Source organism: Diachasmimorpha longicaudata, chromosome 2 (genome assembly GCF_034640455.1).
Source record: "Diachasmimorpha longicaudata isolate KC_UGA_2023 chromosome 2, iyDiaLong2, whole genome shotgun sequence".
In the NCBI taxonomy this organism is placed as follows: Eukaryota; Metazoa; Arthropoda; class Insecta; order Hymenoptera; family Braconidae; genus Diachasmimorpha; species Diachasmimorpha longicaudata.
Window position 1 is genome coordinate 12010851 of NC_087226.1, and position 27784 is coordinate 12038634.

At 37.3% G+C, this 27784-nt stretch overlaps 6 protein-coding genes across 15 annotated transcripts; 3 read left to right on the plus strand and 3 right to left on the minus strand.

Moving 5' to 3' along the window:
* Positions 1 to 582: 582 nt before the first annotated feature.
* LOC135172744 (protein zyg-11 homolog B-like) lies at positions 583 to 7520 on the plus strand. 4 transcript variants are annotated; one of them, XM_064139066.1, is made up of 9 exons: positions 583 to 1750; positions 2018 to 2302; positions 2588 to 2822; positions 2882 to 3076; positions 3249 to 3786; positions 3919 to 4307; positions 4406 to 4775; positions 5123 to 5471; positions 5611 to 7520. In XM_064139066.1, exons 2-9 carry the CDS (start codon positions 2170 to 2172, stop codon positions 5757 to 5759), a joined length of 2358 nt encoding a protein of 785 aa, XP_063995136.1. In that variant the 5' UTR covers positions 583 to 1750; positions 2018 to 2169; the 3' UTR covers positions 5760 to 7520. The 4 variants fall into 4 exon arrangements, with proteins under 4 accessions (XP_063995136.1, XP_063995135.1, XP_063995138.1 ...); XM_064139065.1 differs by having other exon boundaries at positions 2049 to 2302; XM_064139067.1 differs by lacking the exon at positions 583 to 1750 and adding an exon at positions 1773 to 1941.
* Positions 7521 to 8010: 490 nt separating this feature from the next.
* On the minus strand, positions 8011 to 12146 carry LOC135172774 (polyadenylate-binding protein 2-B). Of its 5 annotated transcripts, none has more exons than XM_064139131.1 (7): positions 12006 to 12146; positions 10806 to 10942; positions 10606 to 10720; positions 10442 to 10509; positions 9897 to 10138; positions 9714 to 9806; positions 8011 to 8092 (listed from the first exon to the last, which is right to left on the minus strand). In XM_064139131.1, the coding sequence occupies exons 2-7, from the start codon at positions 10938 to 10940 to the stop codon at positions 8059 to 8061; spliced, it is 687 nt and encodes a 228-aa protein (XP_063995201.1). In that variant the 5' UTR covers positions 10941 to 10942; positions 12006 to 12146; the 3' UTR covers positions 8011 to 8058. The 5 variants fall into 5 exon arrangements, with proteins under 5 accessions (XP_063995201.1, XP_063995203.1, XP_063995200.1 ...); XM_064139133.1 differs by lacking the exon at positions 12006 to 12146 and adding an exon at positions 11494 to 11651 and having other exon boundaries at positions 8011 to 8083; XM_064139130.1 differs by lacking the exon at positions 12006 to 12146 and adding an exon at positions 11494 to 11651.
* A 164-nt stretch (positions 12147 to 12310) lies between these two features.
* LOC135172785 (small ribosomal subunit protein uS17m) lies at positions 12311 to 13242 on the plus strand. Its single transcript, XM_064139149.1, has 4 exons — positions 12311 to 12451; positions 12533 to 12649; positions 12744 to 12820; positions 13026 to 13242. Exons 1-4 carry the CDS (start codon positions 12326 to 12328, stop codon positions 13192 to 13194), a joined length of 489 nt encoding a protein of 162 aa, XP_063995219.1. The 5' UTR covers positions 12311 to 12325; the 3' UTR covers positions 13195 to 13242.
* LOC135172749 (RNA polymerase II subunit A C-terminal domain phosphatase) lies at positions 13236 to 17432 on the minus strand. Of its 3 annotated transcripts, none has more exons than XM_064139073.1 (7): positions 17030 to 17432; positions 16384 to 16687; positions 16041 to 16285; positions 15017 to 15734; positions 14641 to 14808; positions 14265 to 14511; positions 13236 to 13785 (listed from the first exon to the last, which is right to left on the minus strand). In XM_064139073.1, the coding sequence occupies exons 1-7, from the start codon at positions 17245 to 17247 to the stop codon at positions 13490 to 13492; spliced, it is 2196 nt and encodes a 731-aa protein (XP_063995143.1). In that variant the 5' UTR covers positions 17248 to 17432; the 3' UTR covers positions 13236 to 13489. The 3 variants fall into 3 exon arrangements, with proteins under 3 accessions (XP_063995143.1, XP_063995142.1, XP_063995144.1); XM_064139072.1 differs by having other exon boundaries at positions 13236 to 13788; positions 17030 to 17430; XM_064139074.1 differs by having other exon boundaries at positions 13236 to 13788; positions 16384 to 16683; positions 17030 to 17169.
* A 173-nt stretch (positions 17433 to 17605) lies between these two features.
* LOC135172768 (uncharacterized) lies at positions 17606 to 19733 on the plus strand. The gene is made up of 5 exons (XM_064139122.1): positions 17606 to 17969; positions 18156 to 18367; positions 18482 to 18894; positions 19160 to 19334; positions 19417 to 19733. Exons 1-5 carry the CDS (start codon positions 17819 to 17821, stop codon positions 19537 to 19539), a joined length of 1074 nt encoding a protein of 357 aa, XP_063995192.1. The 5' UTR covers positions 17606 to 17818; the 3' UTR covers positions 19540 to 19733.
* Positions 19580 to 21620, minus strand: Snup (Snurportin). Its single transcript, XM_064139126.1, has 4 exons — positions 20958 to 21620; positions 20305 to 20740; positions 19835 to 20209; positions 19580 to 19747 (listed from the first exon to the last, which is right to left on the minus strand). Exons 1-4 carry the CDS (start codon positions 21143 to 21145, stop codon positions 19724 to 19726), a joined length of 1023 nt encoding a protein of 340 aa, XP_063995196.1. The 5' UTR covers positions 21146 to 21620; the 3' UTR covers positions 19580 to 19723.
* Between the last annotated feature and the right edge of the window lie 6164 nt (positions 21621 to 27784).

Consider the following 27784-nt stretch of genomic DNA (forward strand, 5'->3'; position numbering starts at 1 on the left):
GCGCCCCGGTAATGTCCGTATCACATCCACGAATTTACTAACGGAGGCCCCTTGAGCTATAGCGGAAAGTGCACTGATCATTGACAGGAAATCTGGTGGGGTATTTTAGTGGTTTGCATTACGTCCACACCTTTACTCCTCAGCAATGAATCATTGATAATTCTTTGATAATGTTGAATGAACGTTGGTGGTTCCTATTCGACTTTGTACGAAAACATTTGTAGAGTTGTATTGAATTTACGGATTATTGAAGAGCACGCGACGCACTGCGCGAGAACACCAACCACTACGGATTATGGGAGCTCACTGGAAACAATGAGGGAACATGGCTGGAGCTGGGACGCCGCGACGAGGGGAAGTTTGCAGGAGCGTAGGGAGTGGATGGAATGCCTTGCGCAAGTCATTTTCTACCCGAGGGGAGGAAATGCAATGTCTAGTTTTTTTATCGATTTTTGAAGATGTACAAAGTCTTTTTGAAAAATGTATGTATGTATTTTTCGTATTCACGTGGACAGAACTCTGTGAATGATTCAAGAATTAGCAAGTTCAGGACGATGACATTTAGGTTTCTAACAAATTTGGGATAATTTTCAGCTTTATCGCTTAGGGGCAGCTCCCATTTCTCCCATTTCATCCTATCTCCCATTTTTTTTCAGAATATCTTGCTGAGAAATGGAAACTAATTAATGATACGTTTCTCTCAACATTTGGTGGAAATTTCCATCACTTGGAAAGTTGTGAAAGGCAGTTATATACGGTACGCTGTACGGCAAAATAATTATTGACGAAGGAAGTAAAAAATCCCTTAAAAATCATTTTTTAAATTCAAATGAAAATTAGGGTTGCGCGCGAAGCACTAATACACAGTCAATTTGGATTTCCCTCCATTCTCCCTTTATTGGCGAAATACTTTATAAATTTAACATGTAAATATGTAAATATTCTCCGTATCGATAGAGAATCGTTTGTAATTCAATAATTCTTTTTGTCTAATTATGGTTAATTGGAAATGTGGTACCCAGACGTCATTATCTACAGATATCCTGTAGGCTCTACCGTCGGTAACTCCGACCAGCTGCAAGGGATGACCTTTGTGTGCGATAGGTGGAACCCTTATGGTAATAGGTAATGGCGCCACCATTCCAAGAGAATCGTACTAGCCTTTTTTGTTGTCGTCGAAACTCCGAAATTGGAGTATCTATTTTAGTGCATCCCCTTTGACTTTGACTATCCACCTCTCCACCTCTCTTCAAAACCTTGCCACGAACTGGTGGATTTCTCCCTCCTGCTCCTGCCTAAAGCAATATAGACACGGTGTAATCTGTCAAGCTCATGCAGAGCTGAAAGCCTCCGAGGATACACACGTTTTTTTTACATCGTCATTCTCATAACATTATATCAAGCAACATCTGCACATTGACCATGTACCACTGAAACTCCTATTTACATCTCAACGATCTTCGAGATCAGTGAATAAAAATTGTGCTAAAGACGTCAGTGCTCCAAAATGTGAAATTACTCGTCAATTTTTCGTTTATATTGCGCAAATATTGGTGAAACAGACACACTCTTCCTTGCGCAATCGAGGTCGAGACTGAATTTGTGAGTGGTTCATTCTCAACGACCATTTCCTACACGACCGTTATTGGGTCCCACTTGTTATGAGTGGGAATCTTCGATACTTGATTTTGACAACTGACACTTCAAGACGGAGGATTTTTCACAGGTGTAACCTCATTCTATCCCTTTAGTAAGTGCACATAGTCAAATATGAATAATTCATTTCCTCGAGTTGATTACTATCTGTTACACATTCATTAAAAACTATGTCGACTCCACCGAGTTGCCTCCTATTATTTTATTCGAGTCAACATTGATCGAATAATTCATCAATAATGCTACAGTCGTGTACCATAAACTATTCATTCCCATAATTATCTAGTGAGTATCCATGTTATGTAATATTTTCATGAAGCTATTCATTACCAATGTTTTAATGTTAAAAATCGTTTTGCAGAATCATGAAATCTGATTGTTCATCATTGCAGGCAGAAATGGCAATGAAGTGAGAGTGATTATGAAACAGATAAATTTTCTGTGAGATTCTACCTGATTGAAGTTGATGACTTTGTTCTGTTGACATTTGGAATGCCATAAAATTTTTTAAACATGTTTGAATCGCCGAGAAGCCTCGAAGAAGTGTGCGTAGACTTTATCTGTGACAATGTTCTTGCCCTTTGCGAAGTACAGCCTGGGGATTCTGGTGGTACTACTGTGAGCACCTCTGCTCCTATCGATATAGGTATGTCAATGACTAAGTTTTTGTTGACTTAAATTCAAGTAGTAATTACTCATGCATGACATAACTGTTGATATGATTCAGGAGGACATAGTGGGAGATACCTACTCAGTTCGCCCTTCCACCTCTGAGACTCATGATCCCCCATTGTTGAGATAATTTTCCAATTAACACTACTAGATAAATCAAGTCATTAATTTTTATCACTTCAGTGTAGAATATTGATTTTTCACCTTACATTTACATCTGTCAGTATTAATGTTCGTTGTAAACTATTTTTATTGCAAGAACATCGATCGAATGGTTCTGCAATCGAGAGCGGTGTTGCTGTGTCATCTGCACCATTGACAAGCTCTCCCATCAATAATTCAACGAATGGAACTGCAACAAGATTAAGCTTCAAAGACCCGGATGTATTTCTGCCAGCAGAAATATCAGAACAATTATTGGCAAGTCTCTGTGAGAAAAAAGCTCTATCAGATTTAACCATCACTCTCTTCGATTCAAAGACAACGAGATTGAGGTAGGTGTATAGAAATTTCTGCCGTTACCAGAAGAAAAAACTGAATATCTTGTTTCTAGACATGTAAGGCTGAAAGACGCATCCAGCCTCTCGACTAAGGGATTAAAAGTATTGAAACAACACAAGATTGTGGATCTGGAAGTGAAGGGACTGAAAATCACGATTAATGACTTGATAAGTTGCCTTAGTGAATGGAGTTTGCAAAATCTTCGATCACTGAGTGTTGCCAAGGGAAGCTTCATAGACGGTTCTAGGTAAAATATTTCCATAAAAATATGATCCGTCTTTCGCAAAGAGAGAATCTGGGGTGATAGACACTAAGTTCCTAGTTAATCCCAATACCTGATCATTTGCGTTGAATGATCATCAATTATTTATGAGATGTACAGCATCAATTCATCGCCTTACTATTATTGTTTTTTCCAGAGTCTGCGTATTCCTACCATTAAGCAAATTACAAACCCTTCAAACACTCAATGTTTCTGGGACCGAATTGAATAAACATGGGTTGGAAATCGTTGTTGAAGATTTACCTTTCTTAGAGAGTCTCGATATATCATGCACTCGTGTTGATGATATAACACCCCTTAAAAAATGTAAAGATCGATTGAAAAGTCTCTCGATGTACAATCTTAAAATAAGTGGCTATGGAAATTTGAAATCAGTACTACTTGATTTAAATGAATTGAGGCATCTCGACATTTCTGATCAGGGTGATCCCTATACATTTGAAATGTTTGCGCCAGTGCGATCGAAGATAACAGATCTACTACGCACTGTTCACTGTATGCCTTACTTGACAAGCTTAGATATATCTGGAAAAGAAGAAATTGAAGTTAAGGATCTCAAGGATTTTATAAAGGCCCATCCATACCTGGAATTTTTAGGGCTTGTGCATTCCGATGCGTGTTACGACGATAGCCTTGCCAATCCTGCTAATAAAGATTTTCGACATAGTCTAAAGGTGAGTTTAGTCTTTTCATGAAAAGTCAGCTAGGGGGGGGATGATCGGAAGTGGAAGATAATTAATAGCTGTTATATTTTCCTAACTAATTTTCTTAATTCTCTCGAATAATTGCTTTTGATTTTTTTCAAGGTAAGCGGTATGGCAACTGAGGCACAAATCCTGGAAGCACTCCGGAGATACCCCCACCGGCCAATTTACGTGCAAAAATGTCTCTACAATTTGTTCCGCTTAACACCACATTTCAGCGAGCCACGTGTAGATGTGATAAAGCTTGTAATACCTGGTATGCGGGCTCATCCGGACGGATTTCGTGTCCAAATGGCCGCCACTGCTTGTCTCTATAATTTAACTAAAGGTGAACTAGCGACAAGAATTCATCCGAATGTTCTCAAACAGATTGTAGATCTAACATTGGTTGCAATGGAGTCATATCCAACTCATTATCAGTTACAAAAAAATACCCTGCTCACGCTGTGTAGTGATAGGATTCTGCAAGATGTCGCCTTCGATAAGTACAGGTAAGTTCATGATGTAAAGAATCGTCTGTGCCAGTACTGCACCTCATGAATTCACTTTGTATTCATTGACATTTACTTTCTCCTATTTTTCAATGTAGATGCGCGAAACTGGTTATGAACTGTCTCTCAACATTCGACGATCCATCAATGAATCGAATGTCCGTAGCAATATGTTCAATTCTAGCAGCTAAAATATCAACAGTGGAAACGTCGATGTTGGGAGCAAAGCCACAGTATATGTCAAAATTACTCTCGATGGTTAGATCAAAAATGGAATCAAAATCAGTCGACATTACGATGAGATTTACACTGAGTGCCTTGTGGAATCTGACGGATGAGAGTGCGACAACTTGTAAAGTTTTCTTGGAAGAGGGTGGAATGGATTTGTTCTTGGTAGTGCTTGAGAGTTTCCAGGGTGAATCGAGCGTTGAAACCAAAGTTTTAGGTCTGCTTAACAATATCGCTGAGGTTTGTACAAAAAAAAACGATTGGATTTTTACTGTTTGCGCTTAGAGAACACTTGAGAACACTTAACAAAGCTTATTAATTTGTATTGTTTGAAAACCAGTCTGTTTCCTGCTGCAGATGATTCCACGGTTCCATTGCAGTCATTTACTAAAGTTCTGAGACGAAATGCATAGATACAACTGCAGATTGATTCAGAATGTTAGCAAATGATTGTTGTAGAACATTTGGGTTCATTTGGGGAAAAGTTACGAAAGGAAACAATAAAATCATTATGTATATAGAACACATGAGGTCCATACGACCTTTTCTCTACGATTGTTGTTAAAAGGTTCACCAACTGGTCGTAGGTTGGCCAATTGAGGCAGAGACTTATGCGGCCACGCTTCATGATCATGCTATCGTGTTTGCTGGATTCGGAACACATTGATGTATCTTACTTCGCAGCTGGCATTGCTGCTCATTTATTGAGCGACGGGATACAAGCTTGGGAAAACTGGACGACAGCGCCGATAGTTCCGAATAGACAACAGTTACTGGAACAACTGGGAAAGGCTGTGACAAATTGGCAAACACCACAGCGAGAGATGGTAGCTTACAGGACTTTTCAGCCATTTTTCCCACTCTTAAGATGCAGTGAGGCTTATCCAGTACAATTGTGGGCTGTATGGGCTATTCATCATGTCTGCACGAAGAACCGTAAGATTTATTTTCTTGAAATTGATGGATGAAGTCGGTCGATTGGAAACGAATGCAAAATATGGAAAAATTTATTCGTTGAAAGATAGAAAATTAATGTGAAATTACGTCGAGTCTAATGTTACCATTTTAACTTCAGCTAAACGTTATTGTGGTATGCTGGCTCAAGAGGGTGGCGCCGAAATTTTACGTGAATTGGAGCAGAGCAACGAGAAAGGTGGAACACAGCCAAACGTGAGGACCCTATGTCGCTCAATTTTAAATACACTCGCATTCCATCCATGCTAACATTGTGACATGCTCATTCTTTCGCAAAATGTCGAAGTACCACATGATTAACGATGGTACCCTAGTCAATTGAAAAAAATCTCTTAGCAGTGCACGCTTTTTTTCATGTAATTTTATCGATCTCTTCTGGCGAACAAACAAAGCTAAGAATTTAAAGTGCAATTTACTTCGAAAATTCGGAACATGAGTACTTTATGATTTTACCACTGTTTTTTTTTAACTGGACAGAATGAAAAAGTTCATTACATAAATTGCCAAGTCCAATTAATCCAATGATTGTGCTGCGACCTAACTGTTGACCGTATGTTATTGATTAAATTATGGTCGTTGCTGCTCTCCCGCGCCGAACTGCTACTATTATATATCTGTTCAATCATGCTCTTGGTAGCAGTGATAAAATTGTAATAAAGTTATGAGCCCCAAACTATGAAATATGGTTAATAAAGAGACTTCAAATTTGTTATTATTATTCTATGATTATTCAGAAAACCTGAAAAATTTAACGGATCTAATTGATTGTAGCAACGAAACAAAGGGAAATACTCAATAAAAAGGCAGGATGGTGTAGTATTCTAAAAAAAAACATCCGATTTTGTCTAAAGAAATTTTTATTTTTAGAATTCACTTTACATTGTCAAATTAACAGCTGTTTACTCAGTTCTGATGTTTTTTTTCGTTCCCTATCTTTCCAAAGCGTTTATTTTTTTAATTTTTTTTTCTGGATTTTTTTTTATCAAGTGGGTAGAAAATGTATGTACTATTAAAAAGTTTTTTCTCTATTTCTTGAAATGGATGTTGATGTTGCGCCGCACCTGGAAAATACTGAGCGATTTGGGCATAACATAGGTAAAATAAAAAAAAAACATGCTCAATTGGCGAGGAGATGTCTGGATATGCTTGTGAGACGTCAAAATAATGACTACAACGGAACGAAAAAATTCAACTGTGTTTTTACCAAAAGTCTGTTTTTTGTTCAATCGATTTTTTTTTCTTTGATAAATATTAACACACGTGTTAATGGAAATATGCTGCTGGAATTACGTTATTTACTTTTGTTCTCCTTATTTTTTTTTCTCCATTCTTCGTTTTTAGAATATATAAAACAGGCTAAACATATAAATACATGACATAAGCTTAAACATTTATCTTGTAGTTCAATTAATTTCTAGATTTTTAAGAATGTCTCATTCTTCGGATTTATAATTAAATTGTACTGGAGTGTACAATGTTCTGTTTCTTTTAAATGATAAAGTAGAGCCTGCAGTTGAATAACATCGATTATTAACTACAAATTCATTAACAATATAAATGGTGCATATGTGTTTTTCTTCTAAGGTATAATTAAGTAAAAACGAAATGCTTAAGAAATAATTAAGTAAAAACGATTGTTTGTAGATGCCTTGAGGCATTAAATTAATTGAACCACAGAAAACGAATCTTTTTTTTTTTCATTTGTTTCTTCTCTCTCGGTGAATCAACGTCATACGACAATAGACGGAGCTTCTTTTCGTCATTATTAGAAACCATTCAATGCAAATAATTGTGCCCATCTTTGTCCAATTTCTTTTTTTCTTTTACCATTGAAGTTTTTTTTTTCACTTTTTTCTTTTCTTTTCTTTTTTATCCCCATCGTATGTGATTTTTTTTCTGTGGACATATCATAAGAATCGGCGTAAATTTCTTTGGTTATGACGTGGATATTATTTTTTTTTATGCTACTATTAAATGAAATGTTTTGTTAAAAAAATGTAGAATGTAAAGTCAATGATGTTATCCTTACTGATTGATATTGATCACCGTTATTATAAGACATCGGTAAAATAAAAAAAAAATAGGACTGAAAATGCATTGACTTTACATTGGTCTTGTAGGGTGCGGGAAAAACTAGACAGAGGGAGAAGAACACAAGTGATTATTATGTTGGATGAAATGATTCCTTTCTTTCATTGATTGTGAATCAATAAGGTCCTATGTTTAGGGATAACACAGAAATATTTGGTAGACTTGGATGCTTCCTGAAAAATTTTAACTCGATGCTCTTTGAAATTTCATTCTCATAAATAAAAATATTTTATTATAAAATAATAATAAATATGATGAAAGAAAAAGCGAAGGCTAACCGAATATTTTCAATGAAGTGTACAGAAAATCATTAGAAATGTAGCTGGTTGGTTCATTCACGTATTCAAGATAAAAAATGATGATAAATAAGTTCCTGATGAAAATAATAATATGCCAAAATAAAACATACCTTGGATACACAGCCTTCGCGATGTTGTTCACAATGGCTCTAGAATCGTCAGTATGGCATGTAATAACCTCGTCTGTAGCTCCTGAAAGGAGACAAATGTAATAATGAACAACAACCAACCGTCCCACCCGCGTTACTTTAATCAAAAAATCTAGTAAAAATTATTGCCCAAAACCGTGTGTCTAAATTAAATGAATAATAAAGTTATATATTGACAGAAGCAAATAAATATATCTGTTAGTCATTGTCGAATAAGTAATTCGGATAATGAAAATTAAATCGCTATGGGAGTGTAAAAAAATGATGAACACAGTTGAAGCAAAAATTAATGAAAGGACGGCCATAAATTGTTCAAGGTAATGTGATGCTATTTTAAATGATTAAGACCATTATTTTGGTGGATATCTTTAATGTCGTAAAAGCGCTATCATCAGCTATAATGTTCATCGATATCGAAGAAGATTTAGCACAATTGGTTTGCGAGAAAAAGAATGTAATGTCGAAAAACGGACAGTAATTAATCCCTTCGTTTTTTTCTCGTTTTATCATTAAAATTGGGTTTATCTGAAAAATTCATAATAGTACCACTTTGTAAAAACCGAATTATATCCAGGACATGTCATGTTGTTTAAAAAGCTCGTTCAAGAGATATTATTATGAGATACATACATGTGTATATGTGGGTGTTCACATGAAAACGGTCCAATTGTCCCCTTTTATCATTAAGACATTCACATTTATCTCTTAACAAGAACTTGAATTACTTTTTTAAAATCTTTCTAGCGACGACATTCTGATTGACAAAGCTGATTGAGGCTACTAGAGTTTACAGAACTCCAATGACGCCATAATGAGCTCGTTTCACGTGAATGTATAAAACATATACAATTGGGTAACCAATATCAAGTGGCCTCCGCTATATGTAACCAACGTAGTCGCCCAGTGATTGTAATTTTTTTTACTCCACTTCGATAAGGGACACATCGAGATTGCAAAAATTTTAATAAAACGAGAAAGAGAAAAAAGGAAGAAGCACCTCCACACCGATGAATAAGAAAAGTTCAAGGGAAGAAAGAAAATTTTAGGGTGAGATTAATCACAAGGAACTACAGTATCCTTGGAAAAATGGATTATCATACAGATTCACTAAACAACGGCGGCCACAAATATTGTAATTTTCTATTTTATTTTCATGATTATTCTTCAAATTCATCTGCCATCTTTGATTTTTTCCGGGGCATTGGGGGAACACTGAACACTGACTAAACGAAATGTGATACCGTTATATAATAAATAATTACTATAATTCGCAATAGTGAATCGAGTGATTCATCTTCATTCCCTGATAGCATGTGGTATGACTCAAAATGTACATTCACCATGAGTTATGCATCATCAATTTTGAAAAATAATTTATTAGGGGTGTGATTGTATACTGAACCCGATTATACATAGAAGAGCTTGGTAGTTTCCATATTTAATGCATCGAGTTCTTTCGAATAAGGTGACTACGATAGCTACATATGTTTCATACCAAGACAAATATTTACCATGGGCATATGTATTTATATACACATATATGTATAATATAAATTGTCTTATATATTCTTTATTATTTGTTATTTCAGGGAAATCTACGTCATCACGTTATAGTTATGACTTAACTTCAAATACTCTTTTTAAAATATGCATTAGGACTGTACCTAGGTCGTCTCATTGGTCTGTAACCAAAATAAGCGCTTCCACGGCTTATTCCACGTGCTGCCCCCCTGTATCCTCGTGTGCCCCTGGGTCCTCTGGAAAATTAAAATCCATATTCATTACAGATGAAGTTTAAACCCAATTGTTGGAGAGCGAGAAAAAAAGCACTTTAAAAAAAGTCTTACCGATTCGTCATTGACATTCCTGGTCGATTCGTTCTCTTGGGCATCACTTTAATTTGACGTCCACGAAACATTGATTCATCCATGGCCATCGCTGTTTGCACAGAGTCGCGCTCAGCAAATTCGATGTAAGCAAAACCTTTCGGGTGGCCATCGAACTTATTACAAAGTATCGTAACCCTGTTGACACTACCACATCCGTGGAAATGCTGCTCCAATTCCTCAGCTGTTGCTCCATAATCGACCTTTGCGTATAACATTTATTAATAGAGGGCATAGTAATTAGTTATGGATTGGACCGAAATACTCATATGACCCTTAATTCTTTCTCATTGTTTTAATTTCAGTCTCTAACGTCAAATGCTTTGGAAGAGCTCTGAATATTGACAGTTGTCAATGGAGTTAATTCCAAAATCTTCTTGTTTGAATTGTTTTAAAGCTTTTTCCAATTCACATGTATCAGAAAATAGCACTGAAGTGATATTAATTCATCCCATCTTGCCACTTTATAGTTCACTATTTAATTTGTATTATAAATTTCAACTTACATTGCCGACATAAATTGACCTATTGTCTACTTCCATTTTATCCTCAATTGACATATTCAATGGACTAGCTAGAGAAACAAAAAAAAGGAAAATATCCATAATCATAACAATCAGTTCAGAACAGATAAAAGTATTGTTTTTTTTCCTGAAAAAATTTTACTCACTTATTCCTGGTGGGCTCCCCATATTCATTTGCTTATCGACTTCAGATTGTAATTGTTTTAATTTTTCAGCTTCTTCTTCCATTTCCCGAACACGTGCTTTGATAGCCTCTAGCTCCTGGCAAAATTCAACATAAATGGCAAGATTTATGAATGCTTTAAAAATTCTATCCCTGAGCAGAATAAGTAATTAACACACTCACTGGATCATCTACATTAGCTTCGTTGAATTCACGTTTGACATAATCTGACTGCATAATGGAGTCACCATCCTGGCCGTTTTCAAGCCCATCCAGATCGTCAATTTGGTCGGAAGCTAATAAATCTGACTCTGACATTTCTAAAAATAAAAAAACAAATCAAACAATCAGTGATGGGTCGATATTTTTTCACGACATTCTAGGCACAACAACACTTGATGAATACCGCGAGTTCTGGAGAAATACTGTCACTAATGAAAAATACAAAAGGCTGTGGCACACTCAAGATGGAACACCAACAATAATTGAAGGAAACATAGCCTAAAGGAAAGAATTAATGCATCCTCAAATTATTGACTGATTGATGTAGAATGGCCGTTAGAATCGCCACTGGAGTGGACTTAAGTATATATTCGTATTGTAATGATGAATATTGAACGTAATGATGAAAATCTTCTTCGATTTTTTTGGCACTGACTGTACTGTCTTGCGGCCGTAATAATGAAGAAGGTCGGTGAGTTGGAGAATCATAAACATGGCTACCAAGCCTGAATACTCCAGTGAGTATTTATTTCTACTACAGAAAGTTACCAATTTCATTTATGAAAATAACTCTCTGAATGAATGGATGACGAATTAATTGCAGAAACAATATCGTGGATGAATGATCAAATAATAAAATAATACGCACTTGTAATTACTGACGCGGTTGAATCGCACAACACAAGAAACCGGGGTGGCTTTTTCGATACAGTCTATAAAGCACAACTTGCCGCTGGGACTCGACTAGAGCAACTGACCGAATCAGCGAAGGGCAGAGGCCCCTGATATACAGTCAACTACTCCTTCAACTAGCCTTAACTGAGCGGCAGCTGCTATTGGCCCGTCACAAGTATCTCCAGCCTGCGATTGGACAATGGGCAGTGGAGAAGAGTTACAGGTAAGGTTAGTTGGAGGCAACGGCGTCGACGACTGTATATGCAGGTGTTAGAGACCCTAATGCACACAAATGAAAGAAACACCTACGGAAAAGTGAATTTAGCCCAGATTATTTAGCAAACATTTACTATGTATTATGCACAAATTGATAAGGTGCCATATAGATAATCATAACAACAATGAGGAGAGGATGAATGATTAATGGTAAAAGCTAGGTAATGTATTAGGTAGCTAAACACTGAGGTTCGAGTGCTACAGTCTCACAGAAATGAACGTTCTCCGTTCCTCCCTTCTCCGGGGCCGGCACCGGTGAACAACTTGGATATGTCTGCATCATAGATAAAAAATATCTAGACTACTTCCCTACAGTGGACGTGCTTCTCAACTTTATAGATGGAGATCGTTTCTACGAATTACAGAGATAGCCTCTGCAACGTAGTTTCTTTCTCACTCTCAGTCTTGTGAAGAGAGGAGTTAACAGACGAGACTGTAAATTTCGGTCACATGACGTGATCTGAAAACTGACGGTCATTTCATATTCAGCAGGATAACCAAAAACCTAACCTATCCAGTAGTGGTCTTCAATGGCAGCTGCACAACAAGGAAAAAAATTGCTGAAGTATATTTTGGGGACGTGCATGCCCTCGGCGAAGGAGAATGCCGCCAGGATAAAGGTGCGACGGTTCGAGCTCGATAAAAATCTCCTCATGGTATGGCATTTTTTTTTAATCAATTGCTCTCAAACATTCCTCACAGCTTTTGAGGTTATGATGGTTATTTATGGGTTTCAGTATTGGAATGAATTCGAATACATCTTCGCTGACGATCCAAAGAAACTGTGCAAAACTGGAGATACCGTTTTAATTCAAGAATTGCCTGAACGACTGACTCGTCTCATCACGCATAAAGTGAGTTATTGGTCACCGATTCCTCATACTTCATTATTGGCCATAGGGCTTTTTTGATTATTGGTAATTTAATTATTTATTACGTACGCATTAGGTGATTGAAGTTATTTATCCCATGGGTGATGTCACAGATCCTGTGACCGGAAAAAAGGTTGTCGTTAGTAAATACAGGTATGTGAACATGGTTAAAGATGGCCTATCAATATTATACTTTGAGACAGTTTAATGATTTTTAGATCAGCTTATGAGGTTCAGTTTGTATTGAGGCAATTTTCTCGAATAGCCAATTTAAGATAAAGCCTTTGTTTCCCTCGAACAATTTACAAATTAATTAGTCTCGCAGCCACTCTATTAATTACTGAATTTGTCTTCGCAGAGATGAAGTCAAAGAAACCAACGAATTGTACGGAGAGTCCAAGAGCGCCTTTAGATACGAGGATAGACCCCCTCGAGGTAGCCTAGAGGATAAGCTCGACTTTTCTCACAAACCCAGTTATATTAAGTATCACGACGACCCCAAAAAACCCCAGCCCTATGCAATATAATGTATAAAAAGCCCCAGCAGTAACAAATAAAAACAATAATATTTAATATTTAATGTCTATTTTTTTTTCAATTCTTTAAAAAATTTATTCTCACTCATACGATATTACAAACTGAATCGATTCAGGAATAAAATCAACCGAATGTGAAAATATTTTAAAAAAAACATATTTCCACCGGTAGAAATTTAAATCCACTTAAATGTACAATTTTGATAACATGATTGATGGGTAATTGAATACAAACTTGACAATGTACAATTGTAAAAATGGGTCATTAGTAGCATGTATTTAGTGATCATTCTGATAAAAATTCACGCTCCAACGCAGCACCCATGGCATTCCATTCTCTGTCGTCGTCTTCCTCCGCTGGATCATCGATTTCTTCCACAGAATCTTGAGAATCACCCATATCTAGGTCGTCCGGTAGTCCCTCGCCTCTTCTGAATCTTGTTATTGGATCATCGTCGTCATTTTCGTCGTTATCTTCATTTTGTCTTTCTCTGTCTCGCTGTCTTTCTTCATCTTCTGATGATGAAGACGATGATGACGCGTTCTCTTTTTTTGTCTTTCTGCGCTTTCGGCGTTGATATTCTTCTGGAAAAAAAGGTACAATTGATTGTACAGTTATTAAAACAGAAATTATAAGCAAATATTTTTTTTCCTAATATGCACTCGTGGGACAGCTACTTGGGGCTTTACTATCCCTTTCCATCGCCCTCCCCGACCCCCTGTATTACAATGGTGATGGATTAGGGAAAACCCAGCTCAGGTAATCATCCTTTTGACAATCGGTAGATCACCAGCGACAATTGGGTAGGAAAACTAAAATTAGAGTGCTGGGAATCGTCCTCAGATAAGTGGTATAATAGTCTGGTATCTCCGGACTCATCCACTAGCTTTAGTAAATCAGGAGTAAATGTATTTCTCCCTTTTACTTCAATAGTACAATTCTGGGGAATTTCAACTTCTAGTGAATGCTCATTAAATAATAACGCAAAAATCGTTTTGGTCTATAATAATGAGGCTCATTTTTTTTACCAGCATTGAATAAATAACAAAATATAAATTACCATCTGAATTATCGTCACTTTCATTGATTCCTCTTTTGACCCCCAAATCTTCAACATCAAACACCGACGAATCCATTTCAGGATCAGTCATATCCTCGTCGACTTCCTTATCCATGCTCTCGATCTCTTCTTCCGTGAAAGACATTAGCGGATTTATAGTATTGGCAAATGTAACAGTCACTGGATTCTCAATCTCAATTTGATCTGGACTACTACAGTGTGGAGGCGGTATTCTGGATCCTCTTGCCTAATCATTTACGTTAAAAAAATTCTTCAGCGTTTATTATCATTCGGAGTAATGAATTTTTAAGCGGTGTATCGAGAACAATGCCTCATCATCACAATAGGGTCATATTAGTATCACTATCAAATTTACCTTTGCACTTAGGGGGAATAGTCTCTCATCCACTCTCTCCCAGCGTTCCGCACATGACCACAGCCAGTCGGGATTGACAACTTTTATCTTGGAATTCTTTTTTGCTGCGTAAACTTTCGCAGTACCAGGTTTTATCGCCACTAAATGTGTTGTTCTGCTGGTTAAATCCTGTAGGTAGAAAGTAAAGTGTAAACCGCTAATTACATGATAATTATATTGGGCCTCCAGAGACTATTACGTGTAAAATACGATTGAGCATTTTGTTTCTAATGACAGACAACAATGGGTGAATTATTAAATTCAGGGTAGTAGTAAAATTACTTTTAACCCGGATTATATTAAACCGGAAATTCCCGGATTGGGAATTCATTAATACCTGTTCAACAGCCGCTCCAAATGCCTTAGCAACCCTATAAGCTCGACTGTCCTGAAGTTTATGCTGCGTTGGAATTATGCCACTGAAAGTTAATTGCCAACCTTGGAGGACTCGCCTCTTCACTTTAGGAATAATATCTCTCAGGGGCTTCCTTTCCCCCCTGTCTATGTACTTGTAGAACTCCGCATGGATTCTCTTAAGAATATCTTCTAAGTATAATAAATAATCATCGTGATCGTCATCCTCGGCCTCGGGATTAGTCTTACTAACAGTACTAATATCCTCTTGATTCTTGTTCTTTTCCGTTATAATTTTGTTTGCTCCAGTTTCCGTGTTATCACTAGCATCTTGAGCACTATCTTTTCCATTTTTATTTTGTGGAGGCAATGTTTCGTCTTTGGATTGCTCAGCAATCACTTTTGATTCATCCCTCTTCGATTCAGGGTCAATTGCGATGAGTGGATCCTTAACAATGCCATTCTCACATGATTTAGTCTCGTCATCCTTTTGTACAGGTTCTCCCATCTTGTCTAATAATTCATGGGAATCAAGTATGTCTGGCAAGTCTCGCTTTTCGAGTCCTGGTGGAGCGTGGATGTCACCGGTGTGTTTGAAAAAATGATACGGCTTAACTTGTACTAGATTACCACAACCCTGCCACACGTCCTCCCGGTCATCGATTATACAGACTAAGTCGTCTCCACATGGGAATAGCGCCCTATAGATGACCCCAAACATATTCAATATTAACAAACGTTGATATATCGATTTTTACGAAAGTGAGATTCGTAGCATAGTTTTTTAATGCAAAACAGAATAGAATTCGTAACAAAACAACTTAAAATGAATGTAAGTTTTTGAAAAAGGTTCAATTAATATTTAATTATTGTAGAATCTAGGAGTAGAACGATTTCATTTTTAATGACTAGTCGAAAGCAAAAAATATTCGTCCATAGATATTTTTTAAGGCTGTAATCTATGAATAAGATTTTTCAGTGAATCTAAGTATGATATTGTTAATTACTTTAAATTGGGTGTCTTCGATGCTGAATTAAAACACTCATCCCTCGAGAGTATCCTATGCGAAAAGAGTGACCCCTCCTTATCAAGCAGCGCAGCCACTGTGTGTGCATAATTTCTTGCTCCAAAGGTGCAGATGTGTAGCTCATAGAATTTACTCATTTCCAATAAAAAGTGACGAGTACCAGGCCGTAATCGTGTGTGGTACCATGGTGAGTTGGGTCCATAAAGTTGATAGTGAAAGACGTCCTGATTACAACGATCATTATTCATTTTTTCATAGCTCATAAAGTATAGTATTCATATTTAGATATTTTTTAATTAACTTTTTTTTCACAGTGCCATACCTTCATAACAGCAGGAACAGTGTCATTAGTCGTATGGACAATAGTCTGGTCAAGATCGACAAGTAGTGCCAGTTTACGATCACTCAAAAGCCTCTCCTCATCCTTTTTTCCAATTTCCTCAGCTAATTCCGGACATACTTTCAATTCGGGTATACTGTGGACCATGGGAACACTCGCCTCTGATATCAGTCGACCCTGGCCACCATCACTCGTTGCTTCAGCCCTCAAATCAGCACCACACTCAGCACACAGGTCCTTCATCACTGTTGGATGTTTGCATCCTGTCATTCGGAGCAACACCTGCCTGAAACATTGATTAATTATGCTGATGCTACAGGGAGATTTCTTGAAGATTAATTATAAATAGTTTGTAGTTCAGAAGTGTAACTCTCCACCGGTCGCATCAATTAGCTTGTTCACTCCAACAAGAGCATTGTGCTGGCTCTTTCATGGCTTGCTCCAAATTGAAAAAATAAAAAAAGACTGAAGATAAAAAATACCAAGGTAATCGGTGTGCATTAGCACCAATTACATGTCTGTACTTCAAATAACTTTTTGTCCTTATGATTTTATCCATAGAAACAATCGAGTAAAGCAAATGCTCCAAATAAATAATCAAGTGTAAGAGGTTAAGCTCAATGTTTACCCAGGCTGGACCACATCATCGGCATTGACCAGTAGACAATTAATTTTCCCAAATTGAGTAGCACGTAGTTTCTTCTCAACACTCTTTCCATCATTTCCAATACCCTGATAAAACAGCAGAATTCTTCCTGCAGACACCATATTATCCGGTGACACCCTCCACTTTATAATTTTCCCCGGTTGCTCATCATTTGGAAACTTCACTTCTATTCCCGACATGTTGTCGGATTAACACTGATTGATTGAAAAAAAAAATAAACTTTTTATTTCAATTAATTTTTATCACTGATGCCTAACTATGCAGTCGTCTCCCGCCCAAAACAACAAAAACTCGTGGGAACACTGGGACATATCTGAGGGAAATGTTCACAAGGCAGGAGAGTCCTTTAGTGTGCCTGAGCTGGAGAGAAAGTGGGGGTAGGGATAGATATACCTGGCGTACTTCGTTCTTTTGTGTTGCTAGTATTTGACCAATCAGGAGAGAGGATTCACAGTTGTGCTGTTTGTGGTTGTGCCTGATTGGCTCAGTGAACCGTTCATAACCTAACCTCACATGACTTTTCATTCGATGCCAGGTTTATTTAGTTGTATGTACATTGTGTTCTAAACAGCCGGAGCCATTATCATGAAATAGTAATAATGTACGTTATATGAGGAGCATGTTGTTTACATCGTCGTTGTCAGGGGTGTTGTGTTAAATTCGTGTTGTCCTGGTGGAATAAATTATTCTCGATAATGTTTTGTTCGTTTGTGAGAGTTGTTTGTAAGGGAATTTTTTAACATTGGAGATATGATGGATAGATCGCTGTTTTATAACACTTCGAGGACGACTAATTCGTCAAAAACCCCGGGAATGCAGAGGATACGGCAGTACTTCAGCTTGGGACCTGTCGAGCCTGAGGAGGTCGTCGATGCCGCCGATTTTGCTGAGTCCGTTGACGGTATACGACAATTTACCTCATCACCGTCTAGTTGAGATCACCAAATCATTAGATCAATATTCTTATCAGAATTATCATAAAGATCTGATGATTTAAATAGATAATGAAATTTTTATTCATTCGCAATTGTCCAAATGATTGAAATGTCGCAAGCACTATCAAATTGAAATTTTCATTTTCATTCAGTACTTCTCAAACAAACCTGGAATATCTGGGGCGTCTCTTCGCTGTATGGCCTCCAACAAGACAGCCAAGTTCATCTAAAGCTGTATGGAAAAAAAATGAGAGAAGAGGTTGCTGCACTTCTACCCCACGAAGACGTAACTTACGAGGCTCAATTTTCCATTGTTGAGGGGATGGATAAGAGACCTAGTGCATCTGATCCTATTCCCATTAAGGTAAATAATCTAATGACTCCTCTTTTGTCTCTAATAAACTTTCCTTGCCTACCCCTTTTCTTCCATTTTTGCGATGGGTTATCAATGAATTGATCATGATGATTCATTAAACAGATTACTGTTCATGCAATTCCAATTGAAAGAGATGTTCATGATAAGACAAGAGAGCCAGAGAGAAACGAAAAATGCATTTATGTTGGTATTCTGCTGTCATGGAGAACCTCTGTCAATGAACTGGACTACGAGAAATCATTGCGATTGCCGCTGTTATTGTGCAGAGGGACCAAAAGTGCCATGAAAGCAGTCCACATAACCCTGGGAAACATGTTCGACTGTCATGTAGTTGCTCTGCCTGCCACTGAGGATGATCTCAAGTGGCTGGTGCCTGTCGTCCTCCAACCAAGTCATAAAGACGATCCCCCCCAAAAAGGAGAAGCCAGGCTGGAGTACAGAGTGCCTGGTTTACCAATTACTGATAGTATTACTGTCAAGTTGGAAGTGGCTGATTTGACGAAAATGTGGAGTGTGTAAGTGTAAACTTATGCCATGAACTAATAAGCTTAAACGTCAGGTAACTTTTTGAACTAATGTGCCGTCGAATAGACGCCCAAATGAAAGTCGATGCGACAAAATTCGAAAAGCACTTTACTGAGGAAAAAATATCCACAGTACTTGGATACTTTCGAATCACTCGAGTAAAATTATGTGAGCTCAATATCATTGTTATCATTATTGCTATTATTTTAATTAATAAATTCAAATAAGAATCGTTTCAACTATTTGGATTTTTAGAATTTCTAGAGAAGATGCCATCGAGTCGAATGAAGAGACAAGTTTTCGTGCTCATCATATCGAGAGGTTTTATGAAGTTCTGAATAAGCAAATGATACATTCAGCTGGAATCCAATTAGGACTCTGCAAATTACATAAAATTAGCTTACCTTCATTTACCATTATGGATAATAAGGTAAGAGGGGCATTAATCATTGAACTCTATAAATCGCAATTTTGTTGAATTATTAAAATGATGGTTGTATTTTTATTCTAAGATGAAAGCTTCGTCAGCTCCTGTCCTGTCCAAAGTGCTATTATTCTTCAATGAAAAAGCCTTGGAGATACTCCACCAATTGAACTTTGATACGACAGTCTCCACCAGTGGTCTAAATGTTTAGCACAAGGGGACTCTAATGGACTATTTCACTAGACCATGAAAAGTATATTTAATATTTTATTTTAATGTATAGATTTTGTACTTTCATCTTAGCAGATGCTCAATAAAAATTTAATTATTTTTACATCGTCATACAAATTGTACAGGGTCAGTAATGTAAAATAAGTCATAAATAATTAACATGTTTAACCATCACTAGCTGTTTCCATCTGCAAAAAGAAAATAGAACCGAATAAGCTCGGCCGGACACATTTTAAGTTTGAAGAAGACATTGCATGAGATGTTTAGTTACTCACGACTAATTCAGCAGATATGGATACTTCTTTCCTTTTACTCCTAGATGATATGTGCTGCATCATGTTCACATACCCCTCGGGTTTTTCGTCCATGGGCGCTGGTACTGAGACCCCCAAAATTTCAGGCAACATGTAAGGCTTTAGCCAAGTGACTAAAGGCGTGAATCCGTGCATGTAGTATCCCTCTTTGTGGTAAAATAAAAGACCATCGAGGAATGGAAGCGGTGGTAAATTGCTGAGAAACTCTGACAAATTATTATCACAGGACACACTTGGAAGAGCTAATATTGGGAATTGATTCCGCTTTGTTCCTTGCAATTTTAAATCCTCATTTTCGTGTAATTGGGATTGCAACCAGAATCTACGAAATTCAGCCTGAAAAATAAAAAAAAAGATAAAGCTGGAGGGCTTCCTGGACAGTTCTGGATCATTCTGGAAATCTCGGAAGTAATAGTAGAATAAGATTTTACATCACAGTTCAATAAAGGCTGAGTGGACCAAGCGAGCACATCGAGGACATAGTAAATTTTGTGTTTAGGCACCCAGATACAATCTAAGAGGGTGCAATTCCTGTTCATCTCATCGGCATGACCTCCAGGTAATGCTGACTGGAATTCTGCGAGTTTTTCCCCTCGTCTGCTGTACACCTCTGTCTTTCCCTTCCTTGCTACCAGTAAATTTCGTCGGCCCCTCGGACAGGGGACCATCCACCACTTTTCGACTAGATCCTCGGGCACGTCGACCATCCACTCTGACATCATTAATTTGTTGGCATACTGCTTATTCGTGTGCTTTCTAGAGGGATATCTCACTTTTTCCACATCCATTGGGTCTTGATTCTCCTCCTCTGAGAAGGGAGCATCTTCTAGCATTGTACGTCCGGCGTTGAAAGCTGCATCTCTGCATCTAAAAATATTGCGAGCATAATTATTACGATGAGTTATTCGGGCTGATGATGATTACCACAATAATTATTATAATGCAGGGGTTGATATTGTTATTGAGTGAATTTTTTCTTTCCAGTAGACTACGATATTCAAAATAATTGAATTAATTGTGGTTCATAGCAGTTTGGATATGCTATTGTGCAACTAATGGAGTATTAATTAAATAATAATTTTACTCTTTTTGGTGATGCAGCAGTCGTTTTCTTCGAACTTCTTGTGGTGTCTCTTCCCATTCTGGTTCTACTTTATAATTATCCCTCTTAATTGGTTTTTTATACAAACAAATTCTACTAGATTTTCCGTCCTCTGCTGTTGTCTCCATCTCTGCTTTTTCCAATGACATTATTGCACTGATATTGTTCATACGTTACATGTAATGAGAGCTTATTTGAGGGCAATTGTAATTAATTATTGTTTTTTTAATCCGAGGACTACCTCTTCGTTATTTACTACATGGGATCGACGATCCGGTCTGACAAGGAAGGTTAGAATACCTTTTAATTCAAGGTTCATTACCGACAAGTGTTCAAGTAGAGAACGTACAGCTGACAATCCTTGATTAATTTTAAAACGGCGTATTAATAATAAATTCTGCAATGATTAATTAAACACTATGAACAGTACCATTGGTGTCATTGGTGTTTATTTTTTTCTATTACGAAGGTTCGGGCAACATTATTTTTCTTTAAATCTTATTAGCTGCCCAGTAAAAAAATTGAGAAAGATAATAATTACATGAGAAATTAGAAAAGAATAATTATTACACGATTGAGAAGTGGAAATGGGCATGGAGAAGCAAAGATGTGATTTGCAGCCGCGAATCGTACTCACGTCGACCGTGAGTTCCCTTGTTATCGGTGTGTTAGTAAACAACCAAGATGGCGGCCAGTGTATTCCCGCATCAGCTCGCGTCGGGGGACGCTTCGGCGTCAGTAAGTTTGAAAATCGTAAACAGAAGGTATCAAGCTGTGAAATTAGTGGATATTGCCATGTAACTAGTGCGAAGGAGCCCGAATAACAACAAACCCAGGTAATTTAGAATTTTCCTGTATAACACAAGCTTCAGTTCAGTGAATCGTGAGAAATCGTGGAAGACAGAACAATGGCTACGAGCCTTCGACGCCGAACTGCTAACAACGGTATCGAATTTCTGGACATTTGAGATTTTTTGGGTTTAATTGAGAGTTTATAAAGAGAAAAACAGTGTGGAATGAAGTAGAGTGCAATAAAGTGGTGTAATTAGTGAAAATCGTGATGTACGGAAGGGGGGGGGGGTGAACGAGAAAAACATCAAAGGAGTTTGGTCGTTTTCCGGTCCACAAAGACGCCATCATGAGATCGCTGGTTCGAGTATGCACAAAGACGCCATCATAAGATCGCCGATTTCAGTGTCCACAAAGGCGCCATGATGAGCTCGTTGATTTGAGTATACTTTTTATTTTATTCACGAGGGGCCGGGGAGAAATTCGTGAGTGGATGTTATTATTCAATGTGTGACGCAATCTCTATGGAGAGAAGAACAATTAAGGCAGTTTGTTAGTTCTTTGAATCACACAGGATTCAACATTCGGCGAATACCAGTGAAAAAGAACCAGTTCGTATCCCAAGGAAGTCCTCGAATGAAATTTCATGGTTGCAACCTTCCCATGTCGTAACCCTCATCAACAGTGTTAGATTCATCAGTATTAGAGACTTGGCAGGGTACATTGAGAGGTGACGACCTTATGATCCTAAACTGTCGACTGAACTGAAGTGTAATGAAGTTGTGCAATTAGTGAAGTTGTGGGAGGAGTGTCAAGAGGTGAGGACCGACAACACATGAAGACAATTCCCAAGTGTCCTGGACAATTTAGACTGCAGCTCAAAAATAGTCATTTTATTTTGTACAAAAGGAAATTATTTCAAGTCTACGGTTTTCCCACCTCGAAACCCTCAACAGTAGAGTTGATTAGAGAGGTTATAATTTTTAATACAAAACAATTGAGTGAAGTGAAGTGTAATAGTGGTGTGTAGTGCAGTGCAAGTGGTAAGTGGTGGAGATCGTGATAGCAGTGGTGTAGAGTGTGAAGGAGAAGAATTGAAGGCAGTTTGGAAGGCCCCTGGAGAACGTAGGCTTCAACACTTGGTGAGTGAACAATACTTATTTTATCTTCAAGGAATGGAAATTGTAAAATGGAACCCAATGTTGCAGACATTGGAAATGCGAGATTTAATAGTCGAGTTTGCAATTAGTATGATAAATTATCGGATAGAGACGATAACCCTCTGAAATTCCTTACAAAATGACCGTTGCTTAGCGAGCCGAACGTCACCTCATAATCAAGCTCCATTGATTTTTAATTTATCATTCAAGATTTTGCTTATACATTGGCATTGTAAAGGGTATATACCCCTTACCTCCCAGAGCAAAAAGGGCCAAAATGCATGGTGTTAGGTTTCACTATTCAGCCTATGTCAAATTTTCGGTTACTCTTGAAAATAATCAGGAGGTCATCAGGGGAAATCGTTTAAAGTCCCTGATGGTCACCATGGGCGCTTACTTACCGATGGAAAGAGAAAAAAAACTGGTTTTCTGGGGATATCTCAAAAAGCAGGGGAAGTAGGGTTTTATATCAAAATCCATTGTGTTCCTCAGACGGTTTAGAATTTTTACAAGGCTTTGGAAATAGTCTAAACTCTCCTCCAATAATAGTTGTTCAAAATAAGAAGCTTCACGAAGTGAAATATTTGAAGGAATAATTGCTTTTTGTCGAGTAAAGATTTATTCTCCCCCCGATACTCATAAAATCTGTCCAGACAAATTCATCCGCCCGGGTAATTAAATTTCAGCCCCGATGGATAATTGAGTTTCAAGTCGATACACTATTGGATAATACATTGGCCGTATATTTCAGAATGAGACGACAGGACAGATGAGAACAGAATAAATAGAACGTAAATTTCAACCCCCATACTTATCAAATGGAGAAATGTTCTGAGTCCCTCGATATTTCATTGAATATCCATTTATAATGTCAGTTAATTGGATCTCATTTTGTACTGAAGGTCTCCATAATCCCTTGGGTTTTATTATTTATCTTGGCTCGTAGCTGATGATGACACGAAAATATTGCATTCCATGGAGACGAGATTTTTTTTTTATATTCCTTGAAAGGGCTCTGAGGGGATTGATGCAAGACGCTCATAAACATTCCAGCGTTTATCTGATGAGCGGCACCCTAGATACCGCAGTGTACTGCCTACTTGAGACCTCCACCAACCGCTTGAACTTGACGAGTGGCGTCAGCCTCAGAGATATGCATTTATCTCTTCAGAGGCCTTTATTTGTTAAAGACTCTTTGCCAAAGTGATTTTTTTATGCACTCGTTTTCTTTGAACATGATTTATGAGGGGAAAATATTATCCTCAGGCACTATTGAGAAATCAATATTAGAAGATTTACATTTTGTATCCGTTACTGAGGACAAGTTTATTCGTTATCTGAATATCGAAGTTATTTTCAACTTGATGATTGTATCTTCCGTTCACTCATAAAAACTCCTCTTGTACATCACTCGGTGCAGTAAATGACATATTACGTGTGTAGTCAGGTAAAAGTCATGCGTAGGGAAAATTCTTAAGGCTGTCAGAACATTTTTTTCTCACTTGTTGCTTGATATACTAGTCTGTGTTCATGTATCCACGAGTTGATAATTCTAGATGCTTTTCCCACACGTCAACTTTACCATAAAAATCGACAGCCGAACTGTTTTGTACTTTTAATGGATGCTGAGCCTCTCAACACGTTCCTTTGGCCGTCTCGCCAATATTTTTCTTTCAGCTTTTCTCTATTTATTTTTCTTCCTCTCTTCTTACCAAACCGCAGGCACTCACCCAGCCAGCCAACTACGATGGGGTTAACATACATCTATATATGTATATATATATATTTCTTTTTTTTTCTTGGCCAGCGAGGGGGCTCTTTATTTCAATTGAACAAAACCTCCTATTATGTCTTTATCTCCTTCAATCAATTGTTTTCAACAAATTCAATTCCTCATTAACTACTCGGGGGAAATGCTCTCACAGTTCAGCTTAACAAGCTTGTTTGATAGGGTTGTATGCAAATACATTTTCTATCAAATGGTGAATGAGGAAAACCGGATGCAATTTGGTGTATTCAAGTGTAATTCGACGAAGGTTGAGGTAGAAATTTTAACCCAGAACCCCGGGCTATTTGTTGTTCTTTCAACTTTGTTCTCACTGCTTGAAAGGAGGTGTGGGTGGGAGAATAACTAGAAAAAAAATAAACATTGGCCTGTTTTTTAACAGGGTGAGGGTAAAGCAGTGAGGTGGGTAATTAAAAAAGAAAAAGCGAGTAGTTGGAGTTGTACTCTCATGCATTTTAAATTAAGTAAAAATCTGAGGTATGTTTTTTCGGGAGGTAAATGCATCTCATTTGGAGTATGAAGAAAATGTGGTGAAAAATTTGTCGGTGAAAAATAGAGGTATATATCGATTGCTTTATCCAGTCTTTCAGTTTTTATTGTGAAAAGTCACGAATGTGACATAATGTTCCCTTGAGGTAATGCTTCTCCAATAGTTTACATTGGACAAGTAGTTTCAGTCCTTCTTTGTTGATTTTTCTGATCACAATTTTCTCGGAATTGAATTCTGTGGAAATTGAATTACGGAGATGGGGGATTTTTTTTTTTATTAATTCACGTATTGAAAAATCTAGGTTTGATAACATGTGAAACAAAATTTATCATGGATACAGGTTATTTCTCGGGTAATCCGCTTTTGATGCGAAGTAAAAAAAGTCCGGGGTGGATTTCTGGTAAATTATTATTTTATTGTGATAACGAAATTCAACGGCCGTGAATTTCATCGGATTAATTCCTTTACCTCTTTATTCATAAATAATGAAATTTTGCGCAGCATTGGATTATGCGGATCCTCAGTAACTCGCGGGTATCGAATCATTAATCCATTAGTTACGCGGGTAAGAAGATAATCATTTCAAATAAGACTTTTTTAATGACGCAGAATTCTTTTATACAGTTCAAAGCATTTAATTGAGAAGTCTTATTAAGTCTTCGGATCTTTTTGGCTCACTCAAAGGCTTTTCGGAATAATCTGTGTTGGGATTTTGGAAAAAATTTCTGAGAGACATTCCGAAAACAGATATTTTTCTATCTGAGTATCAATAATTTTATTTGATTGGCTCAATAGTGAGTAAGCCCATGTTCTTAAATTTATTCATATGAAAATTATAATTCTCATTCCATCCTCCGAAACATCCCCAGTACACACGAAAATTCGTGATAGGATCGCAGTGGGATTTCGGTGTGAAATGAAACTATACAGGTTCAACATAGACAGGAGTGGGATGCGGAAGGTGGGTGGTATACATAGAGACATCATGTTCACGTACATAAGGTATTAGAGTAACGATACTCATACAGAAAAGCCTGGCGACCATGGGAATGATGCGTCTGTTTCCATGGATACCGCAGATGCGGACATGAGGGGCTGAAGTAGCGGGCGACAGAGTTGCGCGGATCGGTGGGGTAAAGAGGGCCCTGAGGGGGAGGATGGGTGAATTGGGTGGGTTGGGTGGTATATCGCCTTCGCGCATCCTCCCTGTTTGGGCGGACACACGAGGTCCCACATACACGAGGGGAAACGATATAATAATAACCGGTGGATCCTGGCCACAGGCGAATCAAGAGTTTGAAAATCTCGTTTCTGATCATACATCTGTCTCACTCTCTCCCTCTTCTTTCTCCATTACACCGGAATATATCCTCTTGATGTATTATAGGTTTGTGCTACGTGACCCTCGTTTACTTTAGGAGAGAAACTCCGATGGACAGACTACTGGCAAAGCGATTGTACTGTGTGTATACTCGGATTTAGATACGTTCGGTTTGTTATTTAAAACCACTTGGTTATTAGAGGGATGTTCGAGGGATGGTAGTTGAAAATTTTCACGCTTGCAAGTGTTGTGGAGGGGGAGGAGAACAGATGGATATTCATTTGAAGGATTATTTTTTATATATCTGGTTTAATTTTTTTATTGGGATTCGTTCACTAAAAGAGATCTGAATGGTGAGTTCTGTAATATTTATGAACCATTTCTCTTCGTGTCGTTTCAATAATTTTGTGATTTATTGAAAAGACAAGAGCAAAATCCGGTTCACTGGCAGCCGTGGAACGACCGAGTGACCTCTTGAACCTTCTTAGGACTGATTAATAAAATGATAATTTTGGAATATTGATCGGAAAATGACTCTGACAGGGGTTCAATTGAAAATTCATCAAATTATATATATTGAAGTTCGGATATTTCATAGGGATATCTAATTGTTGTTATAGGTAGAGTGAAAATAATGAGATATGTGGACAGTAAATATTAATGTTTAAATTTTAAAGACATTTTAAAAAAGTTGTATAAACGTTGGGATGATGTATACGTTTATCTGAATCTGAACATGAATTAAGATTTTCAAATCTCTATTTATCTCAAATTTAGGTAATTCTTGGATTTTATTCAGGTGTTTTTTTGACATTTGAAAAATGTCTGTAAAAGGTATGGGAAATTCAGACATTCGTTTTTACTGTGTGTCAAGCGTACATTGAGATAAATGAGCGAACACAGAGACGTCGAATTTTTCACATTGATGGACGATTATTTAAAAAAAATGTTAGTATCATGACGAATATAAGTTCATTGGAATTATGAAATTACATTGACGTTGTTCCATAAAAATTGAATGGTCTAATTAAAATTGATGATGATGCCTCGAACAATGGTTTTCATCTCAATATTAGGTTATCATTTTTATTTGGTTTGAGAAAAATCGTGAACAATTTTTTTTTTACACGAGGGCTTCGTTAAAATTCGTTATCAAGCGTGTAATAATGCTCACTGTCACGATAACAGCTATTTTCTGACGTGAGCTTCAAAATAATAGATTTCGCGTTGTAATTAATTTTAATTGGATTTTTTTTATTGCAT